Below are 27,009 nucleotides of genomic sequence, written 5' to 3' on the forward strand. Positions count from 1 at the left end.
AGACCAATTGTATTCTTGTCCCCCACTCCTCTTCTCTGCTTACGCTCTCCTCTGTTCTCGCTCCAACTCCGGCTTTCAAGTAAGTAACTCCTTAAAGAACACATGATGGTAAGAGTGGAGAAATAAGGAAATTTCAAGCAGAGGATGGTATAGAGAAGCCAAGGAGAATGAAATGTGAGAAAAAAACTCATGACTTAGTAGTACGATACTTAAAGTACAGACTTTAAAGTACAGTCACTGACGAGTTTTCCAAGTTTTGATGAAATGATGGGATAAAAACCAGATTTTAGGGAAGTGGAGTACAATTGGTGGTGAGGAAGTGGGGTGCAAACTAATAAGAATAATGAAGCATGTCTTGTTTTTAATCTTTTTAAGAAGTATTTTATGATAGAATTTCATAGGCTCTGGGATTTCCTTTTCCCTCTCCCGAAAACCTTCTCCCATCATTGATTTCCCCTACATTATTACAGTATTATAGTCCTTCATAAACAGTCATAAGTCTATAATTCTATTAAGTTTATCTGACATTGTAGGTATGGACAGTGGCAGAGTCCAGCATCCTGTTGTAAAGATATAGTTACCAGTTTCACTGGGAGTACATTTTTGATTTAGAAGTAGAGATGTACACTGCTCTGTATCTTCACATCTGGACATGACAAACTGTATTACATAGTTACTATATATCCCCTTAAATGAAAAGTCATAAAACAAAATCAACAATGGAGAAAAATGGAATTTTTCTAATCTAAATATTCTATTCTAATATTCTAAAAATGGAATATTTAGAATATTAAATAACATGCTACTGAATGACCAATGTGTTGAAGAAATTAAAAAAAAAAGATGCTACAGTATGACCTATGTGTCAGTGAGAAAATCAATAAGAAAACAAAACTTTTTGAAGAAATGAAAATAAAAACATATCAAAACCCATGAGATGTAGCAAAAACAGTATTGAAAGGGACATTTATAACATGAGGTGCTTACAAAAAATAGAAGCATCTCAAAAGCTCCAATAATGAATCTCAATTTATTTTAAAAGCAGGAAGCAAGAAATGATAAAAATCACAGCAAAAATAAATGGATTTGAAGCTAAAAAAACTACGAATTGCAACAAGAAAGGGCCATTGTTTAAGAAAATGAGCAAAATAAACTTAGCCAGTCTAGCAAAGAAGAGCAAGAGAGGAAGGCCAAGTAAAACCAGAGCTGAGAGAGAAAGCACAACAAACTTGTAAGGTGATCTCCTCTTGCTGAATGGATCATCAAAGGATCCATTGTGTGGTGTCATTTTTCATCATTTTAAATATTTTTTCACATCAAAGTCTATGTTATCTGATGTTAAGAATGGTTATACCAGTCTGTTTTTTCTTTCCATTAGCCTGGAATATTTTTTTTCTATCCTGCTATTTTCAGTTTCTGCATATCTTTGCGAGATGTGTTTCCTGTAGGCAGCGGATAGATGGGTTTTGTTTTTTGATCCAGTTCATTAATCTATGATGCTTGATTGATGAGTTTAATCCATTTACATTCAGAGTTAATGTCAATAGATAGTAATTTGGTCCCATTATTTAGCAATGGATTATTCATTGTATGATGTAGTCTTCTTTTATTGTTTTATTGACTTTCTCCTTGTTTGCCTTTGGGGTTTTTTTTAATGTTTTTTTTTTAAACATTTATTTTATTTTTATTACAAAGTCAGATATACTGAGAGGAGGAGAGATAGAGAGGAAGTGGAGCTGCCAGGACTAGAACCAGTGGCCATATGGGATCAAGGCAAGGACCTTAGCCACTAGGCCATACCGCCGAGCCCCTGCCTTTGGGTTTTGCAGGTGCTATTCCTTTTCTGTCAGTAGAACATCTTTAAGTAGTTACAGTGGCCAGGGCTGAGCTGATCCAAAGCCAGGAGCGTCTTCTGGGTCTCCGGTGTTGGGACAGGGTCCCAAGGCTTTGGATCATCCTCTGCTGCTTCCCAGGCCACAAGCAGGGAACTGCATAGAAAGTGGAACAGCCAGGACATGAACAGGCATTCATATGGGATCCTGATGCCTGCAAGGCGAGGATTTAGCCATTAGGCTATCGTGCCAGGCCCTCCACTGAATGTTTAATTTGCTCCATTATGTCCTTCATTTCTAATAATTTGGCTTGGTTTTGTTTTGGTGTTGCTATTTCCTGTGACAAATTCCTTCAATTCCTTGAACTCTTGTATGTGCTTATCGTTGTTAAGAAGCTTAATAACAAGTTTTTAAATTCTTTATCCCCCTTTTCTTCAGTAATTTCCTGTTAGCTCTAAGGTTGACAAAGGTTTTTGCTCTTTTGAGGGGGGAGGCATCAGTAATATTCATCATGCCTTTCTCTTCTTTTGCTCTTGGTCATTGCCATTCTCCTTAGCACACTCCTCTCCTTAGAGTGGGTTTCTAAGCTGTGTTGCCTGCTGGTCTACAGGTTGGTTGCATTGATAGTGTTTGCTGTCTGGTTCTTTGTTTGCAGTCACTGTGTCACTCCCTCCAGTGAGTTTCAGTACCAGGCTCTTGTGCCAGGCTTCCAGCACGGTCTTCATAGCCCCGATTCCTGGCTCACCATTCTCCGCCCCCCGTGCTTCTGTGCTGTGACCACACCGTTGCCTGCACAGGTTTTCTCCCATTTCTGGTTTGAGTAATGCCCTGGATTAGGGAGACACAACCTGTGGATTGTCAGTGGAGATGGTCTTGCTGGAACCTGCTGGCTGTTAGGTCTGAAGGCCACTCGGCCCTATTTTGATTGGAACACATAGGATACCAAGTCAGTGCTATTTTTAACTGTGAGACCAGACACCAGCTGAGCTGGAAGTGGCTCAGTGCATGTGCAGCTCGCTCTTGTTCCTGCAGCCCCACAGCCTTTTCCTCACTACACAAAATGGCCCTCAGTGTGGCACTGGTGGGGGTCTGGGCCTGTTGGTCTTTGGGTCTGGTGGCCGCCTGAACCTATCTTGGGGTGGAAGCTGTAGGATGTCAAGTTGGTACTTTTTTCCTCGTGGAACCAGTACAATGCATCCAGCTGGAAATGAGCTCCTGGCTTAGCACATGCACGGCCTTTTTCTCAGTACATAAAATGGCGCCCAGTGTGGCACTGGTGGGGGTCTGAGCTGTGAAATCACCCTGTTCCTGCACCCTCCTGCTTGGGTTCTGCCACTCTGCTTCTGCTTATGGTAGAATCATGCAAATCAACAGGACAGGCAGTTCTGTGCCTGGGTTCACTTCCTGAGCTCCCAGTGACTCCCCTTGCGACCTGGTCACTGGTGGAGCTCTGATCACCCATCACTGGCCGCTGCTAGGATATCTGGTCACTGCAACAGCACTCCACTGTCTGCTGCTTCCCCATGTCCACAGGGTGTCCCTCTGCCATTGGCCAGTCCTCTCCTATTTCCATGGTTCACACCCTCTGTACTTTACCCTGGCTAATGATTTTCTGTCTGTCTAAATGTGCCCTTACTCTGTTCTGTCTTGATTCTCCTCAAGCACTTTTGCCTGAATGATGATGAACATGCTATCACTGCCCCCAGGAGTATGGAACCACGTGAGACAATTAGAAATCCCCAAGAATGTTGGTTACAGTAAATTCAGAGGATGTCACAAGGTAGACCTTGATTTATTGTCTAGTGCATGATGTGGACAAAATAGGTAAAACTGTTCAGAGGTAATAGAAGATGAATTCTCTGAGAAAGTTCTGGAGAGGTTGGCCATTCTGTTTGTGAAGGGCTCTTGATTTTCTGTGAACTGGTAGTCACCACTGTCTCATTGGAGGAGCCTCAGAATGCCTTACATACAGTCTAGAGAAGCAACGTGCAGCTGAGGGCAGGAACTCTGTGATAAGCAGCTGGGCTTGTCTGGTCTCCCACAGAGTGGGCTGTTTCCTTAGAATGAGGGTTATATGGGCATAGGAGCTGGAGTGATGGGTCAGGACTCCTGTACTGAGGGGAATAGTAAGGCTGTAAGAGACCTGTTATGTCTGGGATTCTGGCTGAATGCGGGATGGGCTGAGTTGATGTTTTCATTTTCCTCCAGCAAGGTCTGTGGAAATGTTGCACCTTCAGTCTCCTGATTTTAGGATTGGGGTGGAACTACCTTTTTTTCTTTTCCCTATTAGTTATTAAAGCTAAAGTTAGGCTGATTCAAAAAGAAATGCAGGTGCAGAACTGGCTGGTTGGAATCATAAATGTACTTCTATGAGAGTAGTACAGGACACATTAGCTTTTCTTTAAGCTTGTATCAACTCAATGTTCTGGGTGGTGGGAGGAAGCCAAGTAGCTTCTGTTAGATTCTACCCCTGTGTAAACTGGTCTCAAAGCAGACCACTCTCAGCCTTCTCACTAAGGCCTTGTCTGTTTATCATGTGCGGCAATGCTTCCCTCAGAGAAACTAATCATACTATTTGAGCCCTGTGCTATATTTTTGCAGACATTTGCAAAAGTCACACAGTTAAATTGGGACTCATACCAGGTTTAATAAACTATGAAACTAGAACACTGTACTTCAAGAATTGTGAAGAATGCTTTTAGAAGTTGGGAGACTTCATTTTGGTAACAGTGCTGCCATTAATAGCAATATAAAAGCATTTATAATTTCTTCTCTGTGGGTTTTGATAATCTAGCCTTATGCCTGGACAGAAGAGTCACCAAGGTGATTCTAATAACTTGCTTTTCTGTGGTTGAAGATAATGGCCCAGACCATTTTTCTTTGATGACCTTATTTCAGAGGAAAGTGGTTTATAGTAAACAGAGTAATGATGGTATCAAGAGTTAAACTATTTGGAGATTAGAGAAGTCAGGGCACAGAAGTGAAGTGAAAGAATGCTGAACTGAAAGCTGAGAAATGATCCCAATATTGATGGTAAGTCTGTGGGACATTGGGCAGTCACTTCATCTATTGTGGGCCTTAGTTTTCTCATTTATAAAATCCAAATATTGAATCAATGTGTAGTTCTAAGCTTTGTACATACAGGACCAATTTCTAGAATAATTGCTGCTATTGGACCTGCTGTTCTAGGACCCAGGCAGGTCAGAGTAATGTGTCTGTCTGTTGCCTGGGAGTATTTGCTGCCAAGTAGCTGGACTGTCTGATGTTTCTAAGCAGAGCACAGGTGGTGACTTCTGACCAAGAGAAACGATTGCTGCATCAGCTCCGAGAAATCACCAGGGTCATGAAAGAAGGAAAGTTCATGGACAGACCCACTCCTGAGAAAGAAGCAGAGGAGGCTCCTTACATGGAGGACTGGGAAGGTGAGCAGTGTCCCCTCAGCTCTTTGCTAGCTGTTGTTCCAGAAACAATAGTCGGCTTTATCCCTGAGACACAGTGCATAATAGTCACCAACTTGAATCAAGGTATAGCTTTATCGATTTTGACAGCTGTATGTAGTTGTATAATCACACTACCAGTCTTGATAAAGAACATATTCTGTGCCCCAGAAGATCGCCTTCCTCCTCTGCAGCTAATCTCACCTCCCACCCCAGGCAGCAGCTTCATGGCTTTATCGTCCCTGTAGTGTTTCTGTGTATCACATATGCTCTGTGATTTCTGTTTCTTGAACATAATGCTTTTGAGATTCATGTGTGTTAATGACTGCACCAGTATTCTTTTTTTTTAAATTGATGAATAAGTTGAATATGGATATACCATGATTTGTTTATCCACCAGTTGAGGAATACTGGATTATTTATAGCTTTGAGCCATTATGAATGAAGCTGCTATGAACTTTGGCGCACAAGTCTTTCTTTGGATAATGTTTCTTTTAGTGATATGCCTATGAGACAGACTTCTTTTTGACTTTTTAAAAATACTTAATAGATTATTCTAAGAACACAGTGACATTCTCATCCTCCCTCTCAACCCCCTCATTTTCCCCTTCTCCTTTTTTTAACTTTTGACGTAACATGTTCTACATTTACACAACAAAAAGCTTAGCACTTCACTGAATAAGAGATTAAAAAAGCAAAAAAAAATCTTATTTTAGTGGGAATATATACAATGACTATAAACAATAATTGAATGGAAAAATGACCATTTTACCCATATACAGTAAATTATAAAGTAATCAGGGATCATTAAAATGAAAGTAACATTCTTGAGCATTGGTTTGACAGGCATAGAACAGTTCTACAAAAGTGTTGCAGAAATACCAATACACACATACATTTACTTTATATGATTTTTGTTTGTTTCTTTTTTTGATATTGACATTTTCACTCTCATATAAAAGGGAGAACATGTAGCATTTGTCATTCTGGGTCTGGCTAGACCCATTTTTCACTCAGTATGATGTCCTCTAGTTGAATCTGTTTTGCTATAAATGATAGAATTTCATTTTTTTAATAACTATACACCACAGTTTCTTCATTCATCTGATGATGAACATCTTGGTTGATGGCAAATTTTGGCAGTTATGAGTAATGTTGATATAAACATGGTGTTGCAGGTACCTAATTCGTTGTGTTAAAGTCTTTTGTACATATCCCCAGTAGTGGCATTGCTGGATCATATGATAAGTCTATTTTGAGTTTTTAAAGAAATTTCCACACTGTTTTCCATAGTGGCTGCACCAATTTATATTCCCGCCAGTGGTGTCTGTGTGTCTGAGTGTTTCCCTTTCTCCACATGCTCACCAGCATGCGTTAATCCCTCTGTTTTGGATTTTAGCCTTTCTGAGATGAGGTGATACCTCATTGTGGTTTTGATTTCCATTTCACTGATAGCTAGTGATGTTGAGCAGTTTTTCATAAACCTGTTGGCTATTTGTTGTTCTTTTGAGAACTGTTTATTGAAGTCTATTTCTCAACTAGATGGGTTTTCTGTTGTTTAAGTTGTTGATATACTCCAGATAGTAACCTTTTGTTGGATAGGTGATTTACAGTTTTCACCATCTCCTGGCTTTATGACATATAAATTAATCTTTCTTAGAAAACTGTATATATGTCTACACTTACACCAATGTTACATGGTATTTTTTTAAGTAGTAAAGTTTCTTTATTTCATTGGAATTAAATTTGTATGAATTTGTTTTTCTTTTAAACTTGTTTTGTTTTATGGTATAGTTCCATAGGCTCTGGGGTTGCCTGTGCCCTTCCCGAGGGTCCCTCCCCACCCCCATTGATTTCCCCTTTAGTTTTACAATGGTGTCCTTCATGAACAGTCGCAAGTCCGTCATGCCATTATTGAGGTGTTTCCCAACAATGTAGGCCTGGACATTGTCAGAGAGCCCATCATCGTACTGTTAGGATGTATTCAGTTCTTTCACTGGGAGTCGATCTTTGGTGTGTATGCATAGAGACATACAGCTGCATAGTCTTTATTACTGTGTGTTTCTAATATATCTTGCAATCAGGTAGTGCAAATTCTTTAAAATTTTTGTTTTTAAATTCTTATTTGTTTGAAAGAGATCTCCCATTTGTTTGTTTCCCAGAATCTCTGCAACAGCCAGGTTGGACATGGCCAAAGCTAGGGGCTCAGAATTCAGTTTGAATTTCCCACTTGGATGGTGGGGACCCCTTTCTTGAGACGGCAGCTGCCTCTCAGGCTGCGCATGAGCAGGAAGTGGAAATGCAGAGCAGAACTGGGCCTTGCACTAAGGCACTCTGATACCCATGTGAGCATCCCAGGGGATGGCTTCCTGCTGTGCCAAATGCCTGCCCCTTCAGGTGGGCTCCCAAGGTATCAGTTGTTTCTACAACAAAGCTTTATATTTAGATTGCTACTACACTGTTTAGATTAATATAAAAGAATTGATATTTTAACAATGTTGAACCTTCTAATTCATTAACATGTAATATACATAGCTGTTAAAATTTCTTAGCACTGTTTTATAATTCTCAGTGTGTGGGTCTTTCACATGTTTTATAAATTTACTCCAAGGAATTCATATTTTAAATTATTTTTTCTTGATATAAAGTGAATAAATTCCATGTATTTCATACTCCTGGGTTGGAAACATAGCAGCACTTCCCCCTCGGCCCTCCCTCCTGCCTGTATTCCCCACCTGCCATTCTCCTGCCTCACTTGTTCTTTTCTAATCACAAAAGTGATTTCTATTTTTAATTTTCTGTTTAGTATTTACATAATTGAGAGGGATGCACACCCGTAGGCTGACTAGGATGGGGAGGTTCAGGTACCAAGGAAGGAGGGTGGGACACAGGTTGTGGTTTTGTGTTTTTCCTCCTGTGTCCTCAGGGGAGGAAGGCAGGGGCTGATTCTTGCTGTCAAACTTTTTTCTAATTTTTACAGGGGCATATTTTCATTGAATTTTGCAGTCATAGGCTTAATGGAGTTTATTTTTTATATCACAAGAATTATTTAAAATTTTTAATTGCTTCTGTTAGCACTCTATAGAAATATAATTTATTTTTGTACTATGACCTTATATCCTGTGCCTTGCTAAATACACTTACTTAGTTTTAGTACTTTTCTTTTAAATGGGTTTGTTAGGTTTAGATTCCTTAGGATCTTGTTTTAAATGATCAAATTGTCAGTCAATTAAGACAGTATTACTACTTTTATGAAATTTATTTATGGGGCTAAAACATTGGTATAGCAGGTTAATCTTCCGTCTATGGCACTAGCATCCCATATAGGTGCCAATTCATGTCCCGGCTGCTCCATTTCTGATGCAGTTCTCCGTTTGTTATCTGGGGAAGGCAGAGAATGGCTCAAATGTTTGGATCCCTGCACCCATGTTTGAGACCCAGGGAAAGCTCGTGGCTCGTGGCTTTTGATCGGCCCAGCTTCAGGCTTTGCTGTCATTTAAAGAGTGAACCAGCAGATGAGTTGGTCTCTGTTTTTGTCTCGCCTCTCTGTAAGACTTCTTTGAAATAAAAAGAAATAAATCATAAAAATATTTATTTGTGTGTAAGGCACAATGACAGAGGGAGAGACAGAGATCTCCCATCAGTTTGCAGCTTTACTTCCCAGGTGCCGCAGTGGACGGGAATGGGCCCAGCCAAAGCCAGCAGCCAGGAACTCACAGCCTGGCCTTCCACGTGGAAGGCCGGGGTCAGTCACTTAGTCCATTGGTTGCTGCTTTTCCAGGTACACTGATGAATACTTCTAGTAATATAAGACTTCATTCTGACAGACAGTGAAGATGCCAGGAATCAGCTAAGTCTCCTCTAGACTGTTGATCTGAGTCTCGAGCAGCCTTTCTTTTAGGGCTAACTAGCGTAGTTGCTAGTAAAGACAATGTGTTCCCAGCTCCGTGTGCATTCCAGGAACTTGTAAGCTTGATTTCTTTCAGAAGGTCCTTTCCTGGTGTTAGTTTCCTTTCCATGTATGCAAAGGTTATAAGCTCGTTCTCTGTGAGGCTCTGTGCTTTGCAGGATTCTCCCATGTGAATTCTAGTTGCCCTGGCTTCCCTGAACTAATCTTTAGGTTATTTATTTTGAGAGGAAGAAAGAAGGAGTTCTATCTGCTGGTTCACTCTGCAAATGTCAGGAGCTGGGATCTCCCACAGTACGTAAGGGACTCACACACTTGAACCATCAATAGCCTCATAGAACATACATTAATTGGAAGTTGTATCCGAGTACCTGGAGGTTGGGACAGATAGGGGTTGATCCAAACGTTGGCTCCTGACTCCAATTTTCTGCTAATGCAGACCTGGGGAGGCAGCAGTGATAGTTCAGGTGAATTCTGCCATACTGTGAGAGACCTGGAATGAGTTCCCGGCAGCAGCTTCCAAGTCAGCCCACTCCTGGCTGTGGTCATTTAAGGAATGGACCAGCAGACAGCATCTTTCTCTCCATCTCCTGTAAGTAAATGTATTTTTAAAAAGATTTGTTTTTTATTGGAAAGGCAGATATACATAGAGAGAAGGAGAGACAGAAAGATCTTCCATCTGTTGGTTCACTCCCCAAGCGGCCACAACAACTGGAGCTGAGAATCCAAAGCCAGGAGCCAGGAGCCTCTTCTGGGTCTCCCATGCAAGTACAGGGTTCCAAGGCTTTGGGCCATCTTTGACTGCTTTCTCAGGTCACAAGCAGGGAGCAAGATGGGAAGTGGAGCAGCCAGGATTAAAATCAGTGCCCATATGCTATCCTTGTGCACAAGGTGAGGACTGTAGTCACTAGGCTACTGCACCAGGCCCAAGTAAGTGCATTTTTTAATGTAATGTCCTGTAAGGTTTACAGATTCTCTTTATTGGGTTAGGGAAACACTTGCCTATTCCAGTTTTTTGACAGCTTTCCTTGTGAATGGATCTGGCATTGTGCTTTTAATGCTCAAGAAGTTCTTTTCTGCTAATGAGCTAGTACAACCATTTTTTCTAGTTGTAGGGTATTCTCAAAACTGAACTTTATGAATACTTCTGGAATTATTCTGTTAAATGAATGATATTTTATTTATGCTCCTGGCAGTGATACAGAAATGGAGACTCCCTGTGCCGCAAAGTTAGCAAACCAAACCAAACAGAAAGCACCAGTTTCAGACCCTGCATTACGGGGAGCATACGGTAATCCCAGCAAGAAGGGAAAGAGAGCCCAGTGGTAAACAGATCAAGGCCCAGCGAGGGGCAGGCGTTTGGTCCATCAGTCAGGATGGCACTGGAGACGCTCACGTTGTGGACTACAGGGAACCAATAAGGAAGTGGAGCGACCAGGACATAAACTGGCACCCATATCAGGTGCCAGTTCATGCAAGGTGAGGATTCCAGCCCTTAGGCTACCGTGTGGGGCCCAGTATGTGACAGTCTTAACTGGCAGGCTAACTGCCAACCTCTAATGTTACATTTCCTGGTGAAAGTTGAATGGTTTCCCCATAAGATTCGGAACAGGCGAGGATAGCCTTGCTCTGGAATCTGTCGTAGTGCTAGACATTCCCAGTAGCATAGTTCAGCACATGGAGGGAATCAGGGCAAGCAGCAAGAAACCCCCTACCTGCAGATTAGGTACAGAACCCTGAGGAATCTATTTTTCAAAACTTGTTGAGTAAATTCAACAAGATAAAAGGTGAATTTATTAATACCAGTTACATTTCTAGTTGTGAACAATTTTACATAAAATTAAACTATACTATTTCTAGGTGGCTGTTTGCACAGGCAGTTAAGAGGCTGCCTGGGATTCCTGGATCCCAGAACAAAGGGTTGGGTTGGAATGACGGGGTCTGAGCCCTGTCCCGCCCCTGGGTTCCGGCTTCCTGCGTTTGTGCACGCACCTTAGGCAGGCCGCAGGTGGTGGCTCAAGTAGCTGGTCCTTCCCAGCCATGTGGAGGACCTGATTGAATTCCAGCTCCTGGCTTCAGTCTGGCTCAGCCCTAAGTAGTAGAGATACTTAGACTGTGAACTGGTATATGGGAGCTCTCTGTTTCTGCCTGTCCAAAAATATAAAAAGTAAAGATTTTTAAAAATTATGTAAATCTTACTAAACATGTACAGAACTTATAAGCTGAAAATTACACTATTAATGGAAAAAAAAGATCTAAATAAATGGAAACCATGTTATATTTATAGGTTGGGAAACTCTACGTAATACAGATGTCAGTCTTCCCAAGTTTACTTACAGGTTTAACACAGTTCCCTTCAAAGATTTGTTGTAGCTAGAGGTAAGATTATTCTGAAATGTAAGTAGAAAGGCTGAAGAGGGGCTGGTGTTGTGGTGCAGTGGGTAGGCACCAGCTGGGATACTTGTATCCCATATGCAGGCTGGTTCAAGTGCCAGATGCTCAGCTTCTGACCCCTGCTCCCTGCTAATGTATGTGGAAAAGCAGCAGAAGATAGCCCGACTGCTTGTACTCACATGGAAGACCCACATGGGGTTCCAGACTGCTAACTTGAGCCTGGCCCAGTCCCAGCTGTTGTAGCTGTTGGGGGTGTAAACTCCTGAACAGAAGATCCTTATCTGTATTTCTCCCTCCTCTGTAACTCTGCCTTTCAATTAAATAAATGAATCTTTTAAAAAGACAGGACTAGGATAAAAATTTTGAAAAAGAGTTTGAAGAATCAGTGTCTTTGATTCCAAGCTTACTATAAAGCTATGGTAATCAAGGTGCCCATCACTCCCTGTCTGGGGAGTGAACCAGCAGATGGAAGGGCCTCCCTCTCTCTCCGTAGCTGAATTTCTACATAAATAAATAAATAAGCTTTTCAGTAGTTAATTAATTGGGTCTGGCACAGTAACTTAATGATTAAAGTCCTCACCTTACTTGTACCGAGATCCCATATGGGCGCCGGTTCATGACTCAGATCTCCCACTTCCCATCCAGCTCCCTGCCCGCAGCCTGGGAAAGCAGAGGAGGATGGCCTAGTGCCTTGGGACCCTGCACCCACATGGGAGATGTGGAAGAAACTCCTGGCTCTTGGGTTTGGATTGACTCAGCTCTAGCCGTTACAGCCACTTGGGGAGTAAACTAGTGGACAGAAGATCTTTCTTTCTGTATTTTCTTCTCTCTGCAGATCTTTCTAATAAAAAAATAAATAAACCTTTTTAAAAGTTTATATATAATTTATATATATATTTATAAAAGTTGACAAGTTTCACTTATATATAATACATATTATGGAATTTACTGATAATTCCCATTCTACACCCATCTCCTGCCTGCATTTCCCACCCACCTTCATCCTTGGGCCATCTTCTATGTCTTTTAGTGTTATCCTGAAAGCTTTTTTTTTTTTAATTTAGTGTCTCTAATTTGTTCTTGCTTTTTGTCAGGCTGTGGTAATTATGTCTTCTGTCTCTGGTGTTCCTTATTCTGCTTACCCAAGCCTCTTGTTGACGATTGTTAGAGCTTATATTGAAAAAGTTTATATATTGTGATTTCATTTCATGTATTTTTATATATTATCTTGTAATTCCATCTTCCACAAAATTTTTGTGGTCCCCTCAAATAAGGAATTGACAAAAATCTGTAGCAAAAGAAGAAACAGAAAACCCCAACCTTTTAAAAGGTGGGCAAAGGACCTTAATTGACATGTCTAATGAAGGAATGCATATGTCCAACAGGAATATGAAAAGGTGCTAAACACTATCAACAGTCACAAGGGAAATGGAAATAAAAATCACAGTGAGATCACACCCAAGGACCAGAGAGAATGAGTGTTGGGTGAGGATGAGGAGAAAAGGGAATCCTTGTATACTGATGGAAATGTAAACTGGTGCAGCCATTATGGAAACTGTATGAAGTTCTAGAAAATATTAAGAATACAATCTGCAGGGCTGGTATTGTGGTGTAGTGGATGAAGTTATGTAGGCCCTTGCTGCTCACATGGGAGATGCGGATGAAGCTTGGCTCAGCCCTGGACATTGGGACCATATGGGGAGGAACCAGCAGATGGACGATGTCTGACTCTTTCAGATAAGCAGATTTGAAAAAATAAAGAACTACCATATGACTCAGCAATCTTTGGGTAAATACACAAATGAAATGAAGTCAGCAATTTGGGAAGACAGCTGTTGCGTTGCACATTTAATTTCAGCATTACACATAGTAGCCAAGGAATGTAAACAACCTAAGGGTCCCTCAGTGGATAAATGGATAAAAATAAAAATAGTGGTAAATATTCACAATGGGATATTGTTCAGTTTAGAAGGGGGTGGTGACAACATGAATGGGAGTTGAGGATGTTATGTCATGTGAAATAAGCCAGACGCAGACAGACAGACGCAGACGTCAGGCAGTCCCTCAGTGCGGCAGTGAAGAGGCCACTTAGGATGCTTGTGTCATGTATCAGAATGTAGTATTAGAGTCCTGGACCCTCTTGTTTCCATCCAGTTTCCTGCTGGTGCACATCTCGGAGAGAGCATATGATGATGGCTCAAGTACTTGGGTCCCTGCGTCCACGTGGGAGACAGTGACCCATACTTGTTACCTGTGTCTGGGCCTTGGCTTGGCTCAGCTATGCCTATTGTGGGCATTCAGCAAGTGAACCATGGATGGAGTGACTAACTTGCTCTGCCCTCCTCTCTTTATATTGCAATAAAAATTGAAAATATATTTTAAAACTTGAGACAGCACCTGGTTTCACTTATGTGTGGCATTTTTAAACAAAATCAAGGGTTGGAGACTGGTGTTATGTCTTACCCAGTTAAGCCACAACTTGAAATGCCAGGCTCCCATTTCTGAGTTTAGGTTCAAATCCTTGCAGTTCAGCTTCTAATCCAGCTCCCTGCTGATGCACTTGAGAGACAAGTGGAGAATGGTTCAAGGACTTGGGCTCGTACTGCCTATGCGGGACACCTAGTTGGAGATATGGGCTACTGGCTTTGGACTAGACCAGCCCTGACTGCAGCTATTTGCTGGGGGCCGAGCGGGGGGTTGAACTAGAATATGGAAAATCTCTCTCTGCATTTTCCTCTCTGTATATTTCTATGGTTCAAATAAATGTTTTTTTTTTAAATCTTAATGTCTTAAACTTAAAGGCAGGTAGGAGGAATTAGCTTAGGAGTTAAGACAGCGGTTAGGATGTGTGTGATCTCACACTGGAGTACCTGGGTTAGTTACTTGGTTCCAGTCTTCCCTCCAGCTTCCTGCCACTAGCCCCAGGAGGCAGCAGTGATGTCACTAGTTTGGGACGCGTAGTTTCATATGCTCTCTCCGAGATGTGCACCAGCAGGAAACTGGATGGAAACAAGAGGGTCCAGGACTCAAATACTACATTCTGATACATGACACAAGCATCCTAAGTGGCCTCTTCACTGCCGCACTGAGGGACTGCCTGATGTCTGCGTCTGGCTTATTTCACATGACTCCTATGTAGTGACAGGTTGGGCTCCTGTCACTAGTTTGGGAGACATGGATTGAGTTTACAGTTCCTGGCTTTGTTGTGGCCATTTCCAGCATCTGAAGAATGAACCAGGGGATGGGGTATGTTTATTCATGTGCATATACTCTGTCTCCAAATAATTTTTTAAGTCAAATGCATAGACATAGCAGATTGGTTAAAAGGTTGGTAGAATAGCATATATAGGTCAAAGAGTACAAGTTATCAGAAAACAAACTACTTATCCAGAAAAGGACTACTATCTAGAATATATAAAGAACTCTTAAAACTCTACAGTAAAAAATAATCCAATTAGAAAATAAGCAGAAGATACAGAGCATTTTGACCAGATCAAATAAACAAGCACGTGGAAAGGTGTTGAAACGTGCTGTTTTCAGTAATGGCTGTACTAATTCACATTCTCACCAGCCAGCAGCATATAAGGGTTCCCTTTCTTTCCTTGATTTGGCCAGTCTCATTACCTTTATCTTAAAAACAAAACAAAACAAAAAACAGACATTCTAATAGGCATAAAGTGATAACTCATTGTGATTTTAATTGCATTCCTGCTGGGAAATACTTATTCAGATCCCTTGCCAGTTTTTAAATTTTTAAATTTTTTTTAAAGATTTATTTTTATTGGAAAATCAAATTTGTAGAGAGGAAGCGAGACAGATCTTCCATCCACTGGTTCACTCCCTAAGTGGCTGCGATGGTTAGAGCTGAGCTGATCAGGAGCCAGGAGCTTCTTTTAGGTCTCCCATGGCCCAAGGGTTTGGCCCATCCTCGACTGCTTTCCCAGGACACATGTGGCATCCAGGACACAAACTGGCACCCCAGTGCAAGTGTATGGGATCCCAGCACATGTGAGACAAGAACAGCACTGCATGTATAGGGCTTGCAACTGTCCATGGTATCAGGCATCTCTTGGGAATCTTGGGACAAATGCCTTAGTGTAAGTGGGGCTGCTGTTTTGTATTTTTTAAATTCATAATTTTAGAAATAATTTCAGGCTCTTAAGTATCTCTATTTTGGTCATTTGTTATTTTCCTGATTCAGAGTTGTTTCTCTGTATCCTCTTGACTTTCACTGTGCTTCCTTGAGGGTGAATATAAAGAGGTGTTTGACTTTGTACTTAAAATGTTAGTTCGGATGCCCGCCTTACATATTGGAGTGCTTGAGTTGATTCCCTGCTTTAGTCCTGACTCTGGCTTCCTGCAGTGATGGCTGAAGTGATGGAAACTCCACCTCTCAGCTCTAGCCCAGCATGAGCTGTTGTGGGCATTTGGAGAATAACCAGTGGATGGAAGCTGGCTCGCTTGCTCTCAAGTAAATATATATATATGTATAGGTCTGCAGTGGGCTGCATATATAATAGTAGCCCCATAGGAAGATGATGGAACTGAAAATTCTTATTTCCTAGTGACCTCATGGTATTAATAATGCTACACCATAAAGCATATCCACATGTTTATAGTAATGCTGGTATAAACCAATCTGTGTTAAGAGGATGCTTGAGATACATGCATCCCATATTGCAGTACTTGGTTCGAGTCCTGGCTCACCTCCAGTTCCATCCGGCTGCTTAGGTACAGCCTGGGCAGTAGCAGGTGATGGCTCACACTCGAGTCCATGCCACCACCCATGTGGAGACCCAGGTTGAGTTCCAGGCTCCTGACTTTGGGCTGATCTGGCATGTGAGGGGGTGAATCAGCAGATGAAAGCCCCATTTCTTAAATATGAAAAAGGTATAGCATGTGCAGTCTGTACAGTATGTTAGTAAACACCTGTTGTTGGTTTATACATTTATTAAGTATATTCCTTATAAAGTGTCTCAAGTAGTATGCTGTGATACTGAGATCTTGTGTATTTTCTCCTGATTGCATCAATAGGCCACAGCAAGTGCTCTATATTATCTAGGATTTTGTTTTAAACATCCAGGGCCAGCATTGGTAGGTCAAGCTGCTACCCATGACACCAGCAACCTATGTGAACACTGGCTTGAGTCCCTGCTGTTCCAGTTCCGATCCAGTTCCCTTCCAGTGTGCCTGGGCAAGCAGCAAAAGATGGCTCAAACCCTAATGCCTCTGTACCCACGTGGGAGACCTGCATAAAGTTCCAGGTTCCTGGCTTTGGTCTGATGCAGCTATGGCCATGCAGCCATCTGAGTGAAGCAGCAGACAGAAGGTAGTCTTCCTCTCTCCTGTGTAACTCTACCTTTCAAATAAACTAAATATTTTATTTTAAAGTCTGTTGAAACAATTTATGTGTTTGGCTGGCAGAGAGGAATCTTCCATCTGCTAATTTACTCCCCAAAGGGTAACAGCCAGAGCTGGGCTAGGCTTTAACCAGGAGTCAGGAGCATGAATCAGGTCTCGACATGTGGCTTTCAGGAATCCAGGTACTTGAGCTGTCTTATGCTTCTTCCTCATGAATTATTAGGGAGTTACAATAGAGGTGGAGCAGGTGCAGGTGCTGCAATACGGGATACCAGCAACACATACAGTGGCTTAACCCACAGTGCCACAAATGTCCCCACTGCTGAGGTTTTTGTATGTATGTTTCTACAGCCAATAGAAACATCTTCAAATCACAGGGGCTGCCGACCTCACTGAACAAGGTATGGTGCCTGGATCTGACTCTCCCTCTTAAACCAAAGCAAAGTGTCAGAAATCCACAGGTAAGCTTTGCTATGGGAGAAGGCAAAGACAGAACAGCCTGCATTGAGCTTCTTGTAGGCATTCAGTGGCTGGGACCATACTAGGAAGCAGGCTTCCACGACTCAGGGAGCTGTGAAAGCCACAGATAGCTGTATGAGACCATTTGCTGATGAAAATCTGGAAAATGTTTAGCTCAAGGTTTTACAGATTCCAAGAGTGTGGTGGCTGTGTGTCATTGGCATCTGGGTCATGAAATGGTAGACACTGAATGGTGAAACAGAAGGCTCAGGTTATTGGGAAGTTTTTCCTTGTGCTTGAGTTGGGCATGGCTGTCTGCCCTGCACTGGTGCACTCCTCAGGTGCCTGCAGCAGGGCTGTTTTCCTGAAGCCAGGAGCCCCGTCCAGGCCTCCCACATGGGTGCCAAGAACTGCAGTTGAATCATGAGCACTGCGCCTTAAGGTTCGCAGGAGCAGGCTGCTGGGATCAGGAGGCCGTGTTGAGGACTGCGTTGAGGCACTCTGGGATATGGCTGTGCATCCTAACCACGGGGCCAACACCTGCAGTGTTCCTTTTCTCAGATAGCCAGTGATGCAGTCATGGGGATCCCACCCTCATTAACTTAGAAAGGCCTTACCTCCACATACCATTAACTTAACTTTAGGGGTTCCACTTAAGTTTGAGGGGCTAATAGCCATGCCACAGCGAGAGCTAAGCTCCATTTTCCTGAGCATTTGCTGCATGGTAGTAATGCCTAGAGACAGTGCACTCTCAGCCCACTGGCCGTGCTGCTGAAGGGGATATGATGTGGACGGGTCTAGTGGCACTGGCAAGGTGGACATGTTGCTGTCTTCTGGAAAGGGTGCTGGAACAGTGTAGAAAGGGCTTGTCAAATTTCCCTTCTGTCTAGTTTTCATGTTCATAGGATGATCTTAAGTACAATGTTATTTACAGACAAGGAAAGGCAGAGCAGGGCCAATCAGTAGCTGTGTGCTGGGATATTCTGAAATGCCCAATGGTACAGGAAAACTCATGATGTAATATTGAATGAAAAAAGTGTGTTCATAATTTACATACTATGATTGTTTCAAAGCTAAAAATACAAATTATCAGTGTCAGGATTTGGGGTAATGTATTTCCTGTTTTAAACTTCTCTAAGACTTTTATACTTTGGGAAAAACACTGCACCAAAAATGACCACTATCTTTCAGTTTGCAGACCACAGGAGGTTTATGGCAGGGTTGAATTGGCCAGTGAGCATAATACGTGACTGGATTCTGCAGCTTCTCGCCGTGGGCTGTGGGCTCGGAGGCCGCAGCCAGCATGGCGTGTGAGCTCCAGTGCAGCCCACCTGCTGCTCCTGCTCTGGGGGCTGACACAGGTGGATTTCATCTCATCCCTTAATCTGGCAACATTTTGTTTCCTCATTATCATAGCTGGAATTTGGCACCAGTGTCACTCATTTTGTTTACCCGTTTGTTCTCTTTTGTTCCATTCTGTGGAGACCAGAAGCCAACAATGGGAATTCTGTCTTCTGAAAATGGAGTACTGTCCTTGCCATGTCCTGTTGAAGTGCCCTCTATTTCTGATACTCAGCAGTCATTTAGTCATGTTGATGAGTAGGCAGCTTCCTGGTATGATCATGGAAGAGCTTTGTTCCTTTCCTGCCTTGTCCACATCCCCTCATCTTGACCCACCCTGCGGGAAGATCTGGAAAGGACTTCTGATAGAAACTACTAACACTAGCCTTGAGCTGAGCTCGCTCCAGCTGGGACTTGGTGCATCTTTCTCAAACTGAAGGCTCCTGTTGTTTGTTTAATCTTCATCAGTATTGCAGAAGCACATGGCACGAGACTTGACTCTGCCCAAGCTACCTTACGCTTAAGGGACTTTCATCTGAATTGGTTCGTATGTCAGAGAGAGCTAGGAAAGCCAGGCAGGTTGCTAAGAATTTGCTCAAGTGAAACTTTAGCACTGTTAGAATGATCTTGGGGTTTTTGAATGGATTTGTTTGTCTACGATGGTTGCTGCCAGAGAATTCTCTTTGAGCCTGCCACTTTATTTTCTGAAGAGACATTCTGTGTAAGACTGCTGCTTTTTCTCTCTAGGTTACCCTGAAGAGACTTACCCAGTGTGTGACCTTTCAGACTCTATCAAGCGTAGGCAAGAAACAATCCTGGTGGATTACCCTGATCCACAAGAGCCCTCTGCTGAAGAAATAGCTGAAAGAATGGACGTGATGGAAGAGGACGGATCATACCGCGTGGACTGGGAAGGTCTGTCCGCCAACCTCAGAGCCCCGGAAGAAAATTCTGTTCATTCATCTGAGGCACAGCCAGAGCCTTGTTCCTGCTGTCCTGAAGAGGATCCTGCTGTTCTAGCAGAGAATGCTGGATTCAGTGCAGATGGCTGCAGTGAGGAAGCCCCCCAGGAAGAGTGGCCCCAGGACTTCAGAGGTGAAGGGCTGGGTGTTAGTGCCGGCACAGGCAGCACACTGAGGAAGCGCAGCCCCCAGGGTTTCGAGTGACACCTGTGGTGATGTAGCCACCCCTCCAGTCCCGTAGTGACTGTTCTCTGCTTTCCTCCTTGGCCCTTTCCCTTCTCTCTCTGCACCCAATTGTCACAGCTCAGACCACCCCCGTGGCACACGTTCAGGTGCTCACATACCTGCCACCTTGTAAAACGTGGACATTCCTATGGACACAGGCAGCCGTGGCCTCTTCCTGCCTTTCCTAGTCAGAAGTTGAACCAGCGAGTAACCACACTTGGTCTGTCATAATTGCAGGTGGGACCTGTCAGGGCCAGAGGTCTAACTCTTCCTCCAGTAGCAGATGGTTTGCCTGTGACTGGATGTCAGCTTACAGAGGCAGACTTACGGCTATAAGAGGCAAGATCTCAGGTTCCAAGCTGCCTTGTTCTTTGGGCCTTGAGCAGGTTAGTGGGCCCCTGGGGAGATGAGAATGTTCCATTGCTGGACCACCCAGAGCAGGAGAAGCCCTTGCTCTCCAAGCTGACCTCACAGCAGTAGGCTGCATCCAGCCACAACTTTGTCTTGGAGTGACCGGGGACTCCCACTGACCTGGCAGTGACCCCACAGCGTTGTTGGTTGCCATTCCGCTCTGTTAGTGCCTGGATCACTAGCTCCTTTCATCTCTGGTCTGCCTAACAGAATTGCCAAACCCTGAAGTACCTTTGGCACCTCTGGCCAAGGGACATTTTATGGAGCTGAGGTTTGCTGCTGCTCCAGGAAGGACTCAAGTTGGGGGCTGCCTGAGCTTACAGTGCCAAGGGAACCAACGAGAAGGGTAAGAACCCATGTTCCTAAGGACAGCCCTTACCTAGAGTGTGTTTCTGAATGCTGTGCCATTCAAGCAGTTTGTCACCACATGAATTAAAACAGAAAAGATTCCTGGGCTTATATGTGAAGGGGCAGCCCGACAGGGGAGCTGTGCAGTGGAGTGCAGTGCTGGGAGGAGAGCACACCTCACACATGGGCACTGCAGCTTCTGGGAGAGCTGGGGAGGGGAGTCTGGACTTATGTCCTGCTATTGATAGTAGTTTGTGAGACCAGACACAGGAGTAGAGGAAATGGTTTTATTTAAAAGAAAGCACCTTTGAACAACAGCAGTATGGTTTGGAGTGGCAGGTAGAAATAGACCGAGCCACTGGTGGTGGTGCATGTCTCTGGTGGCTATACATTAGCTGTGGTGCGGGCAGGGTGGACTAAGTGGAGCCCTTTCAAACTGCTGTTGAGACCTAAATCTTGCTTGCACAGGGCTTCCATGGTGCCGAGTGCTGTTCAGTATGTAAGCAGCAGCAGGATGCAGCTGGGCTGGCCTGCTCTCCTTCAGGAGGAAGTGGATTTAGAATTGAGAGGATTCTGACCAGAAAGGCCTGTTTCCAGCTGCCATCTGCCGCATGTCTTCTTGAGACAAGATAGCACCTGATGAGTGAATTTAGTTTTAAGACCAGGGAGTTAAAAGTAGGTGTGTTCGCAAGGACACTTCAGTGTGAGATGTGTGAAAAGCAAATATTGTGACATTTTGTAAAGGTAGATTATAGCGTTTTTAGAGTTCTATTGTGTCTTGCTTAAGATGCCAGGGAAAACGGTTAAAAATCAACATGAGGACCGCTATCAGAAGGTAACCTGTCTGCTCAGCATTGGGAAAGCCTTCAGTGTTTTTGAGTAGAGCACTGCACTCCTGTTGGAAAGAATGCTGTTTGACATGTACCGCGGACAACTTAGAAAACTAAAGGTAAAAGCCACTGTCAGGATGCCTCACTGGTCTGATACTGTTGTGTTACTTCCCTCCAGGAGGGGGTATTTTTTGCTTTAGGGTTATGAGGCTCTGATGAGGAGGTCTGTTTCCTTCTTCCCCTCCCCTGCACTCATCCAGGGACAGGCGTTCTGGCCAGAGGGTCAGTCCTGCTGCTAACATGGAAACCTGGCTGATAGAGTGCACTGTGAATCACACGGGCAGAGGAGTGGGACACGGCCCGTGCGTATCCTCCTTAGCGTCTGGGTCAGCTCCTCACAAGGTCTGAGCCTTGATTTCCTCAGCAGTAAAGGAAGGATGGAGAAAGCCCAGCTCTCCCAGGATTGTGGCATAATGTTATGTAAAACAGCACTGGTTCTAGCTATCTTTATAGTACGATGGTTTACTCTGTCCAATAGATTTTCCCAAAGTCCTTTCAATACACTTGACAGGTGGTGGGTAAAGTGGAGAGTAAGACTAGTGAGGGTGGGAGCATGGGGCTGGTCTTGAATTAGGGTAGCGCGGACATGGGAAATGCTGCAAAACCCACTGTATTCCTGAAGGTCGGTGTTTGAGGAAACCTGGCTTGTGGAGGAAACAGTTCATGCCCTAAATGCTAAGTCCCCACAATAGTTCTCTCTGACCTAGACCTTGGTTGGTATATACTATCAGGGAAGGAAGCTCGATGTGTCTTTCAGACGGCAAGGATTGTGACCTTGCTTCCAGAATTACTTGGCCAGTGATGTGCTAGTTCCTCGCACATGCCCCACAAGCAGGTAATGGGCTTTTTGTCTTGGTGACCTCGGACAGTTGGCAAAGCATGGCGATGCACCTGAGTGAGGCCTGTGAGCGGCCTGGGCGGGAGCACTTGATGCCTGTTCACAACAGGTGGGGAGGTGGGCTTGGCCTCCTGCAGCTTCAAGTAATCTGCAGTGTAAAATGGGACACTTATGCCAAGACTCTGCTGGGAGGTAGGTCACCCTTTTGTGGCCATTGGAGATTTTCCTTAAGCCAGGTAACATTTTCAAGGATATTCTAAAAAGGAAAGAGGTTTTTATTTAGTTATTTTCCACATGAGCTGAGGCCATAGGAGGTAGGCACTGCTCTAGCACTGTAGCGCTCAACAAGAAAACACACCAATCACTTTTCCTTTCCTCCTCTATGACCTGAGGCCGGACCCCTTCCAGGGCAGTTAATGAGGTGGTATCATGTTCCAGGGCCCTGCACAGGGAAGGCACCTGCTAACAGTGCCACTCGCCCCACACCTTCCCAGGCTACCCTGTCAGAGGCAGGCGGCCTCCAGGTGGTGGTCAGGGCTGCTTGCCGCTGCAGGTGTAACAGCTGACAGGAGGGTCCCAGGGGGGCTAGGAACGCCAGACAAGGTTTGGGTCTTTTTGGATACTTCATGAAATACATCTTGGAACAAAAAGTCTCATTCCATCAATAAGTTTTAAAAAGTTATTGTAAAATGTTATGTTCTAGAAAAAAAAACTTTTACAGTTCTGTACCGAGATAAACTTACCATTTAACTTCATGCATCCCACATCTTCGGGCGTAGCTACACATCCCTTTCTAAACAGGCTCTTAGGAAACATTAGAAACCAGCAGTGTTGTAACCAGTCAAGTTTAATTTGTTGATATGTCTGTACTTATGATGACAAACACTAAGTTCTACAACATAACAATGTCAACATGGGAAAATACCAAGTCTGCCACTGCACATACCAATAAATAAATACATCTGCTCCAGAATACGAAAGTTTATTCAAAAAGTTAGTTAATAAAAGCAGTTTTGCAAGTTTGTCTAAAATTCGATAATTTTGAAAATAAGATGTCTGACCACTCCAAAATAGGAAAAGACAATCTTGTGCAAATAGACATACATGTTCTAGGCATGGTGAAAACTGGCTAAGTGTGTGCTCCCAGCGAGAGATACCTTTGTCACCAAATGCAGGATTAGAGGCCAGAGTGGGGCTTCCCCAAGTCCTACCTGGGTCTTGACGGGGAGAGCGGGGAAGGCAGTGGGACAGAAGTGGAGGTGAGGGCTTTCCAAAAGGCACAGCGATGAGCTAGAGATGGTAGCAGCTTTTCATTCACCGCGAATCCCAGCAGTGCACACATTCCATCTTGCAGTTAAGAAATCAGACCCAGAACTGTGTGACTCATTTTGCTCAGAGTGACAGCTACCCCACGCGGCACCACCTCCTGGGGTAGCTATCTGCCTTTCCTCTTACAGACTTGAAGAACCAAACCTTCCTGAGAGTAGCTGTGTACTGTTCTAGCAGCCCCAGGCTGAGCGGTCCAGCACAGGCGCTGGTGAACCCCAGCAGGCTTGAGAAGAGGGAACACTGCAGGGTGGGGCCGGAGGAAGAGGCCTGGCCACTGTGGCACTGCCATTGGGGAGAAAGCCAGGGCCTCCTCTGGGATGGGATTTGTGCTTGCATATCACAGCATGGACCGCCCAGCAGAACCTTTCCTGTGAACATCCCTCCTCCCCCACGCGATACAGCTCTAACATGCCAACTCTACATCGAGCTCAGGTTTTTACAACAGTTGTACTGTCCGTGTCAGTGAGACAGGCTCCAAGGTTCTCTGCTAGCCCCCCATCCCACCTCCTGTTCCCACACGCTGCTTCGAGCTAGTGTCGTGGTTTTAAGGCACATTCACTGTTTAAACTCAGCCAAGAGCACATGCTGGACTGTGCCATTCCACTCCAGCTCAGCAAGAGCTGCTCATTTCCAAGGTGTCCCTGCTGTTGGAAAAGCGTGAGATGAATGGCAAAAACCCACAGCTGCCCCTCTGCCTTTCCTACTCATCCTCAGAAATGTTCTCCAGATCAAAACCTCAGTTGATGGTTTACAGATTGTCTTTTTACACACACACACACACGCAGACACACACGCAGACACACATACAGACACAGAGCACCTTGGAGCCAAAAGTAAAGGAAAGCCAGACTTGGAGAGTTGGGGGAGTGAATTTCACCACTCTGCAGGGGACTCTTTTGGGGCAGAGAGTGTAGTGTTTCAGGACAAGGTGCCAAAGTCCCAGCTGTCCCATCACCTTAGGGGCGGTAGCCCCTTGACTCCTGTCCACTCAAAGGACTCTGTGGAGCAGGTGTGAAGGGCAACAAGTTCACAGGAGAGGCCAGAACTGGTGTGCTGTCGCAGCCCCGGGCACCTGCTGAGCTTGTAGGACCAGTGGGCATGACCAAGGTGAAGGCCGAAGAACGAGCTGGTGAGGCCAGGGCTCTGGCAGGGCGCTCTACTGCCCGTGCTTGGCTTTCAGAGCCCAACAGCATGCAGCCAGAGCTGGCTGGTCACCTAGCCACCTCGCTCTTCTACTCTTCCATGTGCTAAGACAAAGCAGACGCCAAGAATTTTCCAGTGTGCTTCTGATTTTTCCACTCTGCCATCATGACCCTCCTTTCTCACTAGAATCCAGTCAGCCTGTGCCACCTTGGAACTGTAACTGTTGCCCACATCCCATGAAGGCCTAGACCCCACTAACAAATGCCAGCTTAGAGGGACCTCTCGGGGATGGGACACTCACTCGGCTGAGGTGGGAGCCGACTGCTGAAACAGCGGTCCCTTGCTTGAAGCCTTCAACAACTTTGGATTACCAAGACTTATTTTGACAACAATGCCTTTACCTCTGAGAGCCTGAAATTGGTCAAGTATGATTTTGTAAGAACCCGGTTTCTCCTTAGCCTTTTCATGCATATCTGCTGCAAAGTAAGCCTCCCACTGGTTTCTGATCTCCATCTGTAGGAAGCCTCTGCCAGAGAAAACGACACCGGGTAAGAATTTAGAATCCCCAAGCCTGCAAGGTGCATGGTAACATCCAAAGATGCGCAGCCTTAGACGCGCCTACTTGATCTGTCAAGTCTTTGGACAGGGAAACCTACACTTGATCTTAGCCAAACGGCCAAGAAGCAATCAGGCCCTTCCTAATCAGACTGGCAGGACAACCTCCAACAGACCTGCGTTTCCTACCACAGTAGTACCTGCTCATCACTCCTGACACTCCTAGGACTCTGGAATCGGAGGGCAGGCATGCAGCACAGACCCAGAAGGCCGGAGAGCTGGAGGTGAGTTTCTTGGGGTACTGTGGGAACACAGGAGGGGGGACCCAGAGCCAATCCCATGTTTTCCAGTGATTAAGCTAAAGCAACGTGATTGTACTAGTAGATTCCTATGGGCCTGTCACTTCTGAGCTCCCGTAGTTTCAAATCGTTCTCTGTTCCCTGCCCATTCAGAAAGCAGCTCTCTCCAAGCATGCCTTGGCCGATGGCAGCAGGAGCTGGGACACTGCTGATAACGGCCACTGCCAGGTCTCTGGGGACAGAGACTCTTCCTGGAGCCCATCAGGCCTGGAGCACAGGAGCACCAGGCAGGGCTACTTGGCACCCCCATCTACATTCCCCAGGGGTTGTGTTGAGACTGCTCGGTGGAGAGCGCCGTGGCAGGTGGCAGGGCTTGTGGGGAGCCCTGTGCAGCAAACCCCATTAACTCGCGCATTTGGCCTTGAGAGTTCCTGCTGCCTCAGAGCACAGAACAAACCTGCAGGAATCAGAGCTTCAGCCCTAGGCTGCCAGCTGATCCCCACAGTCCCAGCAGCATGCTGCCACTCCCCTGCCCCCACCACACTCCTTGCTGCTCTGCTAGGGCCTTTGAAGTTAAGAGGCCTGGGCATCAAACCCTTTCCTAAGAAAACTGATATGCCCTGCACCCCCCTCCTGCCCACAAACAGGCGAGCCCCTACCTGCTGGGGCACTTGCTATTGGCTGAGTGGCTGGCTGAGCCCCAGTGGCCCTGCACTGTGCTGCCTTCCCTGCTAAAGAGATTGCCCAGCTTGGCAAATGCAGCTGCAGCAGAATACTAACCCGAGAATTGGGGCACAAAATTTCTCTCATCCCAACACTCACTCCTACTCCACTGCCTCAGCCACAGAGGCAGAGGAGCGAGTTCCTGGCTGGCTGGGCCAGGAAGCCCACCATGGGCCATGGCTTCCTCTGGCGGAAGACCTATGTACACAGGGTAGGCAGGGCCATCTCTGCAGGCAGGCAGGTGAGCTCCACTCCAGGCTGGGCAACCCAAGGAGATTGAGGCGGCCTCTATTCGCAGGCCAGTTTGCTGTCAAAGCTGGACAGGGCGATGGCAAAGGCCTGCAGTGCACACAGCGGGTAGTTGTAATCCATCGTGAACACATCCTCTGCTACCCGGCCAAACTGCATCACGATGTAGTCCGCTGGGGCGGGCACAGGTGTGGGGGGAGAGAGAGGACAGATGGGGATGAGGGAGAGGTAGGGAAGACCAGACAGGTGCCCAGCCCCCAAGAGGGACAGGAGAGGCAGAAGCCAGAGGCCAGCAAGCCCTGCAGG

At 45.0% G+C, this 27,009-nt stretch overlaps 2 protein-coding genes across 9 annotated transcripts in view; one reads left to right on the forward strand and one right to left on the reverse strand.

Annotated features, from left to right (window-relative positions):
• RIC3 (RIC3 acetylcholine receptor chaperone) overlaps positions 1-25,189 on the forward strand; it is a 121,902-nt gene extending 96,713 nt beyond the window's left edge. The window contains exons 5-7 of one of the 4 annotated variants that reach the window (XM_058663433.1): positions 5,106-5,254; positions 19,479-20,304; positions 25,064-25,185. In XM_058663433.1, the coding sequence (XP_058519416.1) occupies positions 5,106-5,254; positions 19,479-19,897 (568 nt within the window). In that variant the 3' untranslated portion in view covers positions 19,898-20,304; positions 25,064-25,185. Of the gene's footprint in view, positions 1-5,105; positions 5,255-19,478; positions 20,305-21,464; positions 22,447-25,063 lie in introns of those variants that run through there. The other 3 variants (XM_004593812.2, XM_004593813.2, XM_058663432.1) reach the window with 3 other exon arrangements.
• A 58-nt stretch (positions 25,190-25,247) lies between these two features.
• Positions 25,248-27,009, reverse strand: part of TUB (TUB bipartite transcription factor) — an 81,810-nt gene continuing 80,048 nt past the window's right edge. For 3 of the 5 annotated variants that reach the window (XM_058663429.1, XM_058663430.1, XM_058663431.1), the window contains exon 12: positions 25,248-25,403. In XM_058663429.1, coding sequence (XP_058519412.1) covers positions 25,255-25,403 — 149 coding nt within the window. In that variant the 3' untranslated portion in view covers positions 25,248-25,254. Of the gene's footprint in view, positions 25,404-26,472; positions 26,877-27,009 lie in introns of those variants that run through there. The other 2 variants (XM_004593815.2, XM_004593816.3) reach the window with 1 other exon arrangement.

The sequence above is a fragment of the Ochotona princeps genome, chromosome 4, assembly GCF_030435755.1.
Source record: "Ochotona princeps isolate mOchPri1 chromosome 4, mOchPri1.hap1, whole genome shotgun sequence".
Classification (NCBI taxonomy): Eukaryota; Metazoa; Chordata; class Mammalia; order Lagomorpha; family Ochotonidae; genus Ochotona; species Ochotona princeps.